The 14,565-nt window shown below is 32.6% G+C and overlaps 2 protein-coding genes across 3 annotated transcripts; one reads left to right on the top strand and one right to left on the bottom strand.

Moving 5' to 3' along the window:
* Window positions 1-3,200: 3,200 nt before the first annotated feature.
* LOC140882341 (strigolactones hydrolase CXE15) lies at window positions 3,201-8,541 on the top strand. The gene is made up of 2 exons (XM_073288290.1): window positions 3,201-3,929; window positions 8,101-8,541. Exons 1-2 carry the CDS (start codon window positions 3,253-3,255, stop codon window positions 8,405-8,407), a joined length of 984 nt encoding a protein of 327 aa, XP_073144391.1. The 5' UTR covers window positions 3,201-3,252; the 3' UTR covers window positions 8,408-8,541.
* Window positions 8,542-8,653: 112 nt separating this feature from the next.
* LOC140881156 (transcription factor E2FA-like) lies at window positions 8,654-13,396 on the bottom strand. 2 transcript variants are annotated; one of them, XR_012149846.1, is made up of 15 exons: window positions 12,989-13,396; window positions 12,323-12,515; window positions 12,055-12,108; window positions 11,886-11,971; window positions 11,714-11,802; window positions 11,542-11,596; window positions 11,296-11,348; window positions 11,155-11,205; window positions 11,014-11,062; window positions 10,417-10,482; window positions 10,262-10,338; window positions 9,906-10,137; window positions 9,478-9,544; window positions 9,016-9,395; window positions 8,654-8,866 (listed from the first exon to the last, which is right to left on the bottom strand). XR_012149846.1 is itself a non-coding variant. In XM_073286226.1 (14 exons), the coding sequence occupies exons 1-14, from the start codon at window positions 13,238-13,240 to the stop codon at window positions 9,256-9,258; spliced, it is 1,464 nt and encodes a 487-aa protein (XP_073142327.1). In that variant the 5' UTR covers window positions 13,241-13,396; the 3' UTR covers window positions 8,654-9,255. The 2 variants fall into 2 exon arrangements, 1 of the variants encoding a protein (XP_073142327.1); XM_073286226.1 differs by having other exon boundaries at window positions 8,654-9,395.
* Window positions 13,397-14,565: the final 1,169 nt, after the last annotated feature.

The following is a 14,565-nucleotide window of genomic DNA, read 5'->3' as shown; positions in this document are numbered from 1 at the left end:
AACCATTGTCATTTGATATGGTAACATAAAATTCAGTCATTTTTAAGTTCGAAAAATTTTATTTAATTTTGAAATGAGATCTTAAATTTTAAGACGTAGTAGTATTGAATTTGTTTTTGTTTTTGGAAGCACGTAGTAGTATTGAATTTAGATTGAGAGAAGGGTAGAAAAAAAATGCATTTTAGGATTTTAATTTACAAATATACAAGACTATATTGTAAAACATATAGCAAAGAAGGCTATTTTTAAAATTACAACAATGGATTGGTCTAGAGACTAGAATAATTAAATTCTCTTATAAATTTAGCCTTTTCCTATTTAGTTAAAAGAGAAAAATAAATAAAAATAAACAATATGGGTCGGGTGATAGTTGTATGTTACTATGTCATACCTCCCCCGATATGCATAGACCATAGTTCTCCGAATGGACGATTTATTTCATGATAGGGTGTGATTATTTCCCCAGTTTTAGTCTAAAAATGTTCAAGTTGAACCAAATATATGTATATATTTTTATGTGAGCTAACGTGTGGAACTATGCGTAAAAGCTTATCTTCTTTTTTTTTTGTGACGTGGGAATCCGTAGTCGCTATCTTTTGGTGTGCTCTGGGTAAACCCCCGGACTAACATAATAGCATGCAAACTATGCTAGTCAGATAAACCACACTAGGCAAGCTCTGTGTGACAGGCTAGTCCAAGAAGATGTTGGCAGGGGGAATCGAATTCCTGACCTATGACCAAGAGTTCACCTACTCCACCAACTTGGACACCCCCTTGAGGGCACTTAAAAGCTTATATGTCTTCATGTAAACCATTAGATTAACTGTGAGGTATTATCCTGTCGTAGAGTGAACAAAAAATCTGTAATCATTGTATTTAGAGATTGCAAATATTACCTAAATATATAAGAAGAAGCCGCCACTAAATTGATTGAAACGGGAGAAGAAACCGAAGATGAATTCCATCTGCATTAAAATCTGGATAATGACGTGTTGATTACAAAATCTACTCAATATATTTTCAATTAAGGCGGCTAAGTTTTATATTTGATGTCCCAAATTTAGCTCTAATAATATAATAATGTATATATTTTCCATTTAATATAGAGCAAAATATCAATCCTAGAGTCATCAATATTGACAATATGATTTTGCATGTGAGGTCGAATATTAATAACAGCAAACTGTACTTATATGCACGGTGCAGCAATACGTGAATTTCAAGTGAAGCTTCTAATAAGCGAATGTTACATAATATATCGGTTATTTGGTCAAAATAGCTAATAAATTGAAATATATATGTTACCAACAATAAGAACAAACATTCCATCAAGAACAATAAGAACAGACAAAACACAATAAGAAACGATGACCAAATTTAATTTATTTCTGATAATTTTAGTTTATTTTCATATTTTTTAGAACAATATCGATGTCACGTCAACATATATAAGTGTCACGTAGATAAACGACTAAATTTCCAAGAAAGAACAAAAATAATGAATTAAGACTGAAATTTGATAACTCAAAAAATCAGTTTTTTTCCTTTTTTTTATCTCGCATCTTTGTAATTATAGCGATAGGACTCATAAATTCATAATATAAAACAAATCAAAACTCCAAATAGCAAAGTATATATATTTATGTATATGTATCAATTGATCTAATGAATTCCATATAATTTCACCAGTCTAGTTTATAATAAATTGTGTCATTACGTTGGAAACTTGTGAACAAGACAAGGGATTAAATTTTTTATGCATTTATCAAACAGGAAATGCGAGCGACCCAAATTGACTTGACTTATTCAAAACCCTAGCTAAACGCCAAAATGGCTTTAAATTAAATTAAGGGTTAATGTATTTATTTATATAAATTTATAATCCAACATATCTATGTTATTAACTTCTTGTGGCAAAAGCATGTGCTTTGAGTGCAAATAGTGTTCAAGAAACATGCAATGACCTTAATTTACTTTCTTTTTTTAATTAAATATAAATATTTTTTTGGTAAAAAATATATATATTAACCGAGGCAGCATGGGTTGTATCATGCACGTCCAAATTTTATTTTATTGGTTACTGTTATTCAATCACCATTCAAACTAGAAATTGAAATGGACAAGTACAACCTGTCTAATTAATTGATTTCTGTGTAATTTTTTTAAATTATATAAAAATATCATTTTTTTTAAAATGTATTCCTATAATCCTATTCAATACTTTTTTCGTAGTCATTGCATTTAATTGTTAACCATGTTGGTCAACGAAAAATCAGGGTTTGGTTGATGATGGATTAATATTTTTTTTAAAAAAAAAAACAAAAGAGTATTTATGATATGTATTTGGTAAATATACATAGTATGAGACTTTGTAACGATAGCAAAAAATATAAAAATTGATTTTACAAATAAACATTTTCTATCATATTATATATATATATATATATATATATATATATATATATGTGCTTATTTTAAAATACTAAAAATTAGGATTGTGCAGTCTAAGAAAATTTAATTTCTCTCTTCGCTTATATTACAGTAGTCTTCACTCTTCACTCTTCACCATATATATATTTTTAAAATTTTTATTCTATGAATATCACCGCGTCAAACTTTGTAGTGTACCAGTGTGACCAAATAAGGTTATGAATGGTCCCGTCAATAATCCAAGTTTGATCTTAGTATAATAAATTGATTTTGATCATAATGTCATATATTTTTAACGTGATATTATAATTTTTCGCTATAATATTTGACGTAACATCAACAGCAAAACGAAATTAAATCACGATTGAAAATAAATAAAATATTTTTTTTGGTCTATTAACTTATCCATTTTTTTTTGTTTTGGTTCATTAACTTTTCAAATTTTGGTTTTGGTATAGTAAATTTTAGTTTTCGAATATTTTGCTCCAACGTGACACCGAAAAATACTGACGTGACATCGAAAAATGATGGCATGACGCCAGAAAATGCCGACATGTCTAGATGTCACGTAAGCAATTGGACCAAAGTCATTGAAAATTAAAAATCAATATATCAAAACCAAACTTTAAAATATTAATGAACAAAACGAAAAAATAAACAACTTATTTGACCATAAAAAAACATTTTACCTTAAAGATAATAACCAACTTATTCATGACATAAAAGTAAATTATGATGAGTTCTTCGGCCTATTTATATGGGTTGAACTGGTAGTTTTGTTTATGCAAAGCAAAGGAAAAAATTACAGTAGAGAGAGAAATTATGGGGTCTCTTCCTCGTATAGTCGAAGACTGCCTTGGAATCGTCCTGGTATACAGCGACGGCTCCATTTCCCGTTCGTCGGACGTTAACTTACCGATGAAAGTTCAAGACGACGGCTCCGCCGTCTGGAAAGACTGTTTATTCGACGAAAAACATGACCTCCATCTCCGCCTGTACAAACCCCGGTCACCCTCCACGGCCAAGCTACCCGTCGTCTTCTTTTTCCACGGCGGCGGATTTTGCGTTTGCTCCAGGACGTGGCCCAACTGCCACAGCTGCTGCCTCCGCCTCTCCTCGGTTCTGCAGGCTCTTGTGGTGGCTCCTGACTACAGGTTGGCGCCGGAGCACAGGCTCCCCGCCGCCGTGTACGATGCTTTGAGCTCCGTCGAGTGGCTCCGGAACCAGGCGGTTCTATCGAACGGTGGCGGCGGTGGTGGGGATGAATGGTTTGCGAATGGAGGGGTTGACTTCGATAGGGTTTTCGTGATGGGCGATTCGTCGGGTGGGAACCTGGCCCACCATGTGGCGGTGAAGCTCCGGCGCGGGTCGCCGGAGTTGGCTCCGGTTCGGGTTCGGGGATACGTTATGATGGCTCCGTTCTTCGGAGGTACGGTGAGAACCAAGTCGGAGGACGAAGGGCCGCCGGAGGCATTCTTGAATTTGGAGATTCTCGACAGGTCATTTTATTAGGCTTTACGTGTTATTTCATTTGCATGGGAATGAGCTAAGCTAAAACTGCGCCTTAATTTTTATTTTTTTAAAAAAAAAAATTATATGATTTCGAAATCGAATAATAATTCATAATAATTTGAATCGCGGAAATCTTAGGACATCTCCAATGCTACACCATTTTGGCGTATTCCTTCCATCCAGCGCTATTTTCAACGTCAAGTTGGAGCATAAATACATTGTTGTACCATATTGGTGCAACACTGTAGCTTTGACACTATCTTTTTCTTTTTTTTCTTTTTGGTTTTTTTGTTTTGTTTTTTTTTTTTCTAATTTTTTCTTTGATTATTTGAATAAATAAAATTAAAATTAATAAATTAAATAATAATTTTAAATATTTAAATAAATAAAATACAATATTTTAAAAAATTTAAAATTATTCTGAAAATATATGTAATTAAAATTTTTAATTAATTAAATTCTACGTAGAAAATATTATTTTAGATATTATTGATATTTTAATTATTGTGTTTAAAAATATATATTTTGTGAAATAAATTAGTTGTTGAGAATAAAATAATAAAGAATATTTTGATAATATTATTTTTAGTTTAAAATTTAAAGTTAATGGGTTGGAGATGAGTTTTGAATTTGGCGCAAGAATTATACTATTTTAAAGTTAGTGTTACACCAAAATAGTGTAATAGATTGGAGATGGCCTTATGCAACTAAAAAATTAAATAAATTTCTTGTAAAAGTAATTATATAGAGTACTGCTTAATTATTGGACTATATACCTTATATAATACGTACACATGAGCAATTTAAGTCAAATAACATTCAATAGATATGATATATGATGAGAGACTATGAAACATTTTGGTGCCCCTTTCGATCAATTGCATTGCACGTGCACACTTACCCCACACATTATAATATTAGTACACCTAAAAGTTTTATCCTGTTACCTAACCGTAGATCATACATAAAAATTAAAATTACAATATATCCATAACAAAATTCTTGGACATAACTCGTTCGAATAAAAGAAGGGCTTAATTAATTAATTAATTAAGAGTATATATGTTTCTTTTTATTCAGTCTCAATGATTTATATCCTTAAGACTAAGACAGATCAATCCGATTATAAAAATAATATTTTTTATGAATCGGATCAAATAAAAAAAATTCAACTCACAAAATTCATTTATGAAACCATTTGACATGAGTTTTTATAGTTTGTGTCAAAAATGTCCACCATAAGGATTAATTAAGAAATAAACCCTAAATCTAAAAATTTTCATGTGAACAATTGGCAAATGGTATTGTTGCTGCAATAGTTTTGCGCAAAACTCGTATAAGATCGTTTCATGAATCAATTTTGTAAGATAGATCTTTGATCCGATAAATATTAAAATTATTATTTTACACTAAAATATAGATCACGTCGACTTATCTCACGAACAAAACTCGTATAAGATCGTTTCATGAATCAATTTTGTAAGATAGATCTTTGATCCGATAAATATTAAAATTATTATTTTACACTAAAATATAGATCACGTCGACTTATCTCACGAATATACAAAGACACTAAAATATAGATCACGTCGACTTATCTCACGAATATACAGAGATCTTAGTCATATTTTAAAAGGATATTGGTCCAACATATATACATAAAATCAATAGTGAGTTTAATTTGTGTGGTGGCTGATGATCAAAGTGGGTGGGGACTATAAGTGATGGAAATTTGGATCTTAGAATCTTTTTTTGATATCAACTTTATCATGACAAAGACAGTCTAAAGGTTTGAGGGATTTGAGCTTCAAGACAGATATTGGTATCCCATCGAGAAAGTTAGCTGAATCCATGCGCATGCCATTTTATTATTATTATTATTTTGTGTATAAATATGGCTAAAATAATAAAATATCACGAAATAATTCATTAATATTATATTACATATAATCTGGCTAAATATTTTAATTTTTTGAATATGTTGGTGGATTTTGTTGTGTACTTTGAACAAATTAATTACACGTAACATAAAATTTGTGATATTTTTGTTGATATAATTGATTGTGTAGGGCTCATGTTACATCACACATGTGCTTAGTCTGTTTGTGAATTATATTCCACAGTACACACTATTAGGTTATTGTGACCTTTTTCCTCCAATCTTATCTTAGTATCTAGCTTTTATTTGATTGGACAATCTCACTTCTGGGAATATACATACATACATACACCCTTGCAAGTATTTGTTCTAGGTTTTTTGCTTCTTAGTGAACTCAAATGAATTTTTAGTACGAGTTTATAGACACATATTAAATCGTATTTTTAATATAATGAAACTCTGATTTTGAAATCGATGGTTTATAGTTCATCTGTTGCACCAAAATCTTATGATCGAAAACTCAATTATAACAAAAAAAATTTCCAAATTTAAAATAAAAATAAAAAGAGATAACAACATTTTTAGTTCAATAATTTGCTTTTTTTTTTTTTCATTTTTGATACTGTTAATGGTGAATTTGTATATTCAGTCATGTAACTTACATGTTTTTTTTATTCATTTTTTATCATGTTAATGTGAATTTCATTTATAGTCCTATAACTTGTATATTTTTTTCATTTTTTATCATTTAACTTGTATTTTCTTTGATTTTTGGTCTTTTTTTTATCCATTTTTTATCATGTTAATGTGAATTTCATTTATAGTCCTATAACTTGTATATTGTTTTCATTTTTTATCATTTAACTTGTATTTTTTTTTATTTTCGATCTTTTCATGACCGATAAAAAACATTAAAAATACAAATAAAAAGAACTACAAGTTAAAAGACCAAAAATTAAAACAATATACAAGTTATAGAAATACAAATGAAAATTCACCGTAACAGGACCAAAAATTAAAAAAAAACATGCATGTTAAATGACTGAAAATATAAATTAACAGTTAACAAAACCAAAAATAAAAAAAATACAAATAACAAGACAAAAAATATACTTCTCCATTAAAAAAAATGTTAATCTTGAACGCTTTAATGTGTAGAAACAAAGTTCTGATATTACAATCTTAAAAAACATTAGGGAGACAGAAATTAAAATTGTGTGGCACGTTTTTAGCTGACAGCCACACATGGACTTTGTGGTCGATCCTTTATATATTATTGTTATTTCATTTGATAAAATAAAGGATAAAGACTTTGAAAAGGAAAGGTCCACCGATAATAATATAGTAAGATAATATATATAATAATGTATAATTAAAGTTTGAATAATAAAATTCGAAAAGTCCCAATCCATAAAATCTTTTATACCGCAAAATGCAAATGACACCACTGCTAAGGATGACTCCACATTTATGGGGGCGTTATGTTTCGCTGTCCCTAGATTTGATGCATCTTCTGAATATTAGACCCATATATATTATATAAAAGAAATATAAATAAATAAATAACATTTTCTAATGGAATTTATTTAATCAAGCCGTTGTATAGTATATCTATTTAAATATTGTTACACGACACTAGATCGAGAGAAAATAAACCTTTATAGAATCGACTTTGGCATTCTAAATGTGTTTTTACGAAAACATAATTAAAATTTATAATACTTAAAATCATAATTTTGAATCATGTAGGTTCATCACAATATAAGGGCCAAAAATTAATCGAGTTAATTAATATACGCATGAAAAGTTAAAATAATAATTTAATAATTGAAACTCTTGGCATTTATTGTTAAAGGTAGTGTTGTCCGTTGTGGCTAACCCGTTGACAAGTAGCCAAAAAGATTAGGAGATAAGATATGTTATTTTAAATTGATTGGATTTGGATAAAGTTTATCCTAATTCGATTCAATTAAATTAGTCAATTATTTTCGTGTCATAGTTTTATAGATTAATGTATGGAAGCAAAGTCAATTTGACGTTGGACTTTTTAATGTCTATCACTAGAATGTGGACCACTGGGGTGTGTGAGAAAAAAATTTATTTGAATTACTTTTTAATATATATATTTAATTAAACTTTTTTTACGGTGTTATTTTAAGGTCTTAACTGAATAATTGCCATGTTTTATTTTATTATTACGTGACATATCAAATATTATATTGATGAAGTTGGATACTTTTGATGTCCAATAATAATTGTTTAAAAATTCCTAAGATTAGATTTTGGAGGCTGTCGGTGCCAGAAGGAAACACATCAGACCATCCATGGGCCAACCCATTTGGGCCAGAAAGCCCAAGCCTTGATTGCATAAAGCTCGACCCAATATTGGTTTTAGTGGGAGGAGGAGAAGTGATGAAGGACAGAATAGACAATTACGCTAAGAAATTGAAAGAGATGGGAAAAGAAGTTGACTACGTAGAATATCAAGGGATGCAGCATGGGTTCTTCGTGAATGAGCCTTTTTCAGAAGTGGGCTGCAAAGTTTTGGAGGAGATTCAAAATTTCATGCTTAAAAATTCTTATTGATGAAATAATATTAATAATAATAATAATAGAGTTGCCTTTGATGTATCTTTTTGTTATCTTGTAATGTCTGAGAATGAACAAGTTGTTTTTGTACGAGTTTGATGCTTTGAGTAAATTATTGCCATTTCTAGTAAGACTCCACCTCAATTCGTATACGAAAAATAGCAAATGCTATATTCGATTCAATTGTTTTCACCCATGATTGAAACTATAGCATGAAAAATCTTTTAAAATTAGGTGCTTGCACTAATTTTGTTGAGAGATAACAGAACAAGATCTTACACAAAATTACACATGTAATCCTAAAATTGAAGAAAAGGGGGAAATAAAACTTAGAATCTTAAGAACTTACATATAAATTCTGAGTAAGGAATGTAGCACTAGACTTCCTTGCTTTGATTTGGTTTCAAACTGTTCAACCATCCTTGGGGATATTCAGCATCATCATATACCAATAGACTGCTTAGAAAAGTGCCAACATTTTGCAAAAAAAATGTTATTTCTGAGGCCTATGGTTCCTAGAATTCGAACCCAGATGGTAAATGCGTATCATTTCAAACAATTTACCACGTCACATGGAATTCTTGACAAATGAATAATTTATTCACCTTGCTGTCTGAACCATAGAGAAGGGCAAGCAACTTCTCAGCTATAATAAGAAAGGCCTCTGGAATATGTATTTGTTCCTTGTTTTGCAGTTCATCAAGTAAAATCCATTGCCAATTGACCAAATGCCTTCAAATGGCTGTAGATGCGAATCAGCAATGCGGAATGAAACGGTATGTGCCTTGTATCATCTGAATTTGACCCAATTCTGTTGGCCGGACGAATAAAACAAAGCCAATCATCTATCTAGGTGGCAAATTGACCCCAGGTGGTACATCCGCAGTACCAGATGATGATGCTTGGCTCAATTGTGTTGTTGCACCAGTTGCATCTATATTCAACTCCTCGTGAAGTATATCCATCCCATTCCAATCGATACCCGCTGTATCAGAAAATCAAGAATTAAAAAAGTGGTTTGGATATCATAAGTACGGAAACTATAAAGAGCATGGACAGAACGATACAATCTGTCTTCCACATGTCTGTGATGCTGACATCTGCATCCGATAGAAGCCAATAGTCTGTTTCATCCTATAAAAAAAAGAACATGACATTAGGATAGATGAGTTACCGAAACATGTAACATATAAAAAAATCTAACCGAAATAGGAAATACACAAGTCTCAGGGGTCTAACAATCAAAATCCACAAAGATCCATCAAAATTTTTGATTGTAGATGGCAGATTTCAGTCACTTCTGAGGCTAACAGAGTAAAAGTGAACAAACCTTACAAATCAACACATAAGGTCAACATCAAACACGGAATTAAAAAATAACAAATAAAAAGGAACGTAAGAAAAGATGTGCCTGAAGTTTAATTTGCCGGCAGGTATTTAGTAAAGTACATACTTCTTCAACAAAGTAAGATTTAAACATCGAAGAAACACTTACGCCGATGCTTGATGGGACAATCTTTGTCATTCCTCCAGCAAATTCTTGCGAAGCTGCAAAAATAGAATCAAATCCTTGACTCTCTGGTGCCGCGGCTTCAATTTCTTGGCAGTTGTTTGGCAAGCAGGTCCTCTGCATTGCTAGATTTTCATTTGAGCCAGAAGTAGAGGCAATAGGAAAGCTCGTTGATTGTTCAACTCCATTCATCTCATCGAATTTTTCCTCGAATTGGCTTGAGCCAAAATGAAAATATTTCAGAACAGTGACAAATGATAAAGGAACAAGTTTTGTAACACGAGGTGGTAGAAGTAGAAGACTGCATTAATTTTCATGGCTAGTTAAGCATAAGATGATACCTGACAAGGTAAACATCAATAGGACCCATTGTACTTCTGAGTATAATTCTATATCTTCTCTGGGGATAATCAACAGCCTAAAGACAAAGGTATAGTTTGAACCATTGACAAGAAGCACCATAGCAAAGCTCGTATAAGATCCATTCTACCTATACCTCATCAGGATCTGGAACTTCCAAAGTGGTTCCATGTGGAGCTTTGATTGCTATGAGGGTTTCATTCTGTCACAATTAAACTTTATAATTAAAATTCAGGAGAGATGCCGAAACAATCCTAGTACATGCATCAGTTAATAAAGGTATCTGAACATTCCTCTATATTTTACTCGAACTTAAAGTGAGACATAAAATAATGACATACTCAATTGTCCTAGTACAAAGAACCTACCAAGACCAAAATGCTATTAAAAATATATTACCAACACTCCTATCAAAGTACAACAAAGAACATCTTATGCTCCAAACTCACAGAAGGAACTAGAAAATAGCAAAGAAATAAAAACTAAACTCGAATAACGACAATGAGAAAACAACTTTTCTCTGTGACAATGGTTGACAATTGATGACAAACGACTTACAACTCAGTTATCAAAAAGATTTGGTCACCCCTCTGGAATCCACAGAAACAAAAACTTAATCGACTCAACAAATTCAGAACATTGACAGAGAAATCTAGCACCCATCATTTTCCAAGTTATCTTATTTATATATACAGAGTAACATCTAAGCACCATGGGAGGACAAAGGAGAAACCTGGAAGCAGGGTAAACCTTTAATGTCATCTTCGGTTACAAAAAGCCATCTAAACAACCAAAGTGAAATAATAACATTAGAAAACTAGAAATCATTTAAGTCAAGTTGAATAACAGAATTTAAAGCTATCCAGACAATTACTTTTGATTGTGTTCATCTTCGCTCAAGCATCTTAATTTTTCCTGCATTTGCCTGCAACATTGTGAAAATTGAGCAGTAAGCCACATATAATAATAGACAACAGCAGCGCCATATAGCTGCTCAACATTCAGATTTCATTACCTTGTTCGTTCATCCAAACTTCTTTCTTCCATGGAAAGGTTTTCAATTTCTGCCTGCAAACGTAAGTAAGATAAATGACATAGCTAATGCTAAGAATCTACTAGAACTAGTAGAAGCCTCACCAGTAAATGTTGATGAGATGAAATTACCATGTGCAAATTAGTTCATGCTTGGTAATGCTTAGACTTGAAAGACATAAAGAACAAACAAGAGTACTTTACGTAAAACCAGTCTTTATATACATACCTGCAAAAGAGCGGCGTCCTCCTCCGCTTCTCCAGGTTTCGAATTATCAAGTCCCCTAGAAAGCAATATATTTATTTTTTATTCAGATCTACTACTCGGTGTCATTCCCTACAAGGATATAATACGAGATCTAAAAGCTCAAGATGTATCTTTAGATGCAATTCTTCCTTACTTCCAGTGGATTCTGTTTTTAAGCTTTTTTTCTATAAGACCAATCCCTTCAAGGACATTGGTTATGTCATATATCCTTCTCTTCTGAACCTGTACCACATATTTTCATTTGAATTATCTGATTCACGCTAAAACATGAATACTTACAGTCTTACACATCAACATTTGATCACCTGTAAAGTGTCAGCAGCTTTGTTCAAATCAAGCTCACCATCTTCTGCATGCTTTATTAAGTTGATGAACTTTTTTGTCAGAAGACCTAAGAAACATCACAGATGTCAGTACTAATCTCTTGAAACTATGGTGCAATATTCAAACCACAATACAGAGTTATGTAATTACTCAAGGAGCTATCATAGCGGCAACTGCTAGCAGGAGTAAGAGGAGATGGAGCGTCTGCAAATTGATGTCACAATACTGTTATTTGGATTATGAACAAACAAATTGTGCGGGGTGCAGACGTAAAGGCATCAGAGCAATGACCATATATTGATATATGCACACAAATTTGGAACATCAACAACGTCGATAATTTGCTTTGTTCAAGAACGATGAAATCAATAATAATGCTTCTGAATTGATTTGTCACAAAACTATAAAAGTATCTCACCAACATTGGAAATGGGGGTTGAAGGGACAGATCTGTTGTTTTTGGTAACTTTTGACCGACCATTTGGCTTTCCTCCTTTACCGGATACAGGAGTTCGGAAGGGACTGTTAGTCATATCACTAAATCCTGGACTTGTTGTCCATTCATTAGACTCCGCTTCGTTTTTCCCACTCACATTCTTCCTCTTCAAAGGCTGTTGAACGCCAATATGGAACACTATGAATCAGCTCCTCAAAAGGCATATAATCAAGATGACTCAACTACGACGATGTGGTAAATCATGTTAATGACGGGAATGGATATTTTCATTGATTCACTTTTGCATACATAACATATAACGGAAGATAAAACAATCCAATAGGATTCAACAGCGGCTAACACATTTTAGCAACGAGATTTTCAAATTAATGGGAACTCCCATTTCATCAATAGAGTATCAATACTCACTATTGTTTGAGTCAGACTCACAGATCTAAGCACCCAGAAGTTCACAATTCATCAAGCTATCATCATCCTTAATTATTTAAAGAACCCGCGAACAATAAAGCTCAATTAATTACATTATATTCAGAAAATAATAGCACAGAAAAAAACATCCAAAATTGACAACCGACAACACGAACAAAGTTAAAACGAAAAAATTAGCAACGGAAATGGAAAACCCACGGTAGACTTGACGACAACCGCATCCGGTAGCTGATCAGCCGCAGAGCCTGCCGAGGCGGCGGCGCGCGCCGGTGTGGAGAATTGATGATAGTCATCCGGCGGAGCGAACGGAGGCTTCATAGACGCGAAGGGGAGGTGTCTCCTGATCGCAGTCGGCGGCGTCTGCTGCAGCGGGAAGATCCGCCCGTTCTCCGCGGCTGGGGCTGGAGGCGTCGCCGCCGCGTCACGGGTGGAAATTCCAGGTCCGGCCATATTCGTCCGATCAAATGGGACGAATTAGTACGAGTGGATGGGATTTTGGAAGGGTTTTGGGAATTGGAGCGAAGAGGGGAAATGAGGGTTTTATGTTGGATAATTTTATGGGAGAAAGAAAGTATTAGGGGAAGTAGAAAACTAGGAAAGGGAGGGAATTTTTGGTTCGGATAGTGTGGAGGGAAGTGGAGAGAAAATGAAATGAATAATTCTCCTCGCTTTTGCACTTCAGTCCCATGATTTCGGATTTATTATATATTTGACCCACTCCACCTAATTTCTCAACTTTTTTTTGCATCATAATTTCCAAATAAATAAAGCAATCTACGAGTTTTACGTCATAAAAAATTATGTCATGGTTTTTTGTATTAAATTTGTGCTTCTCTTTCTTTTCAATTTTCGTTGATAGACCTAATGTATGATGGATATGTACATGTTGATATGTTGGGGGAAAAAAACAATTTATATAAATCCATTTGCTTTTGGAATATTCAAATAATTATATTCATTTATTGTTGTTGTAGTTATTTGATGACGATATAATAAAATCTTTAGGTCACATATGTTGTTGGGATTTGGTCTCGTGTATATGCCACGTCAATATGATAAATGCGCATATGAATCATTGGTTTGTTGAAAATTTTATAAATTTCAAATTGGAAATAGTTCATAATTCATCAAGGGTCCGGGTCGGCACTCATGACATAAATATCACATTAAAAAAATTAATAATAATAATTTATCAATATTACAATCTTATTTTATTACAACGATATAAATATATAATTAATTGTTCATATTTTTCGATACGAACTATGAAAACTTGCGAGAACATCCACACCTATTACAAGGTAACAGAAAGCTCTTGATCAGAGGAAAACCAAAAATATCTCGTTTATTCTTATCGACTCTGTTACGTGTAACTTGAATATCTTGGATATGATATATAATTAACTTAAGACTTCCCCTTAAGTTGGGGGTAAATGTTCTTGACTGCTAACTTGGACAAAATAGGAAATAAAGTCGAAAGAGCAACGTTGTGGTACGTACGTATGTTTGCGAGCTATTGTTTAGAGCCAATGAGATTTAGGTAGTGTTTGAGAAAGCTTGTAGGAAGCACTTTTGTTAAAAAAAAAAAGTTGAGAAGTGCTTCCTACAAGCAGCTCTCCCAAACACTACCTTAATCTGATAGTCACATCACTGATTTTATACTTGTAAAGAAAATGACAGTCGATTTCAACGTGCTTGGTCCGTTCATGAAAAATAGGATTAGATATGCAACGTCGACCCCTGCAAGGTTGTCCCAATAGATGATAGAAGTTTGC

The sequence above is a fragment of the Henckelia pumila genome, chromosome 2, assembly GCF_033568475.1.
Source record: "Henckelia pumila isolate YLH828 chromosome 2, ASM3356847v2, whole genome shotgun sequence".
Lineage (NCBI taxonomy): Eukaryota > Viridiplantae > Streptophyta > Magnoliopsida > Lamiales > Gesneriaceae > Henckelia > Henckelia pumila.
Note: the sequence above shows the minus strand (reverse complement) of the source record. Positions and strands in the feature narration are given on the sequence as shown.

Excerpts from the sequence above, each read along its gene's own strand:
- LOC140882341 (XM_073288290.1), top strand. The coding sequence starts at position 3,253 with ATGGGGTCTCTTCCTCGTATAGTCGAAGACTGCCTTGGAATCGTCCTG. Across the intron at positions 3,930-8,100 it reads AATTTGGAGATTCTCGACAG|ATTTTGGAGGCTGTCGGTGC; the intron begins GTCATTTTATTA and ends TCCTAAGATTAG.
- LOC140881156 (XM_073286226.1), bottom strand. The coding sequence starts at position 13,240 with ATGGCCGGACCTGGAATTTCCACCCGTGACGCGGCGGCGACGCCTCCA. Across the intron at positions 11,803-11,885 it reads AAGCTGCTGACACTTTACAG|GTTCAGAAGAGAAGGATATA; the intron begins GTGATCAAATGT and ends TATGTGGTACAG. Across the intron at positions 10,339-10,416 it reads AAGTTCCAGATCCTGATGAG|GCTGTTGATTATCCCCAGAG; the intron begins GTATAGGTAGAA and ends CTTTGTCTTTAG.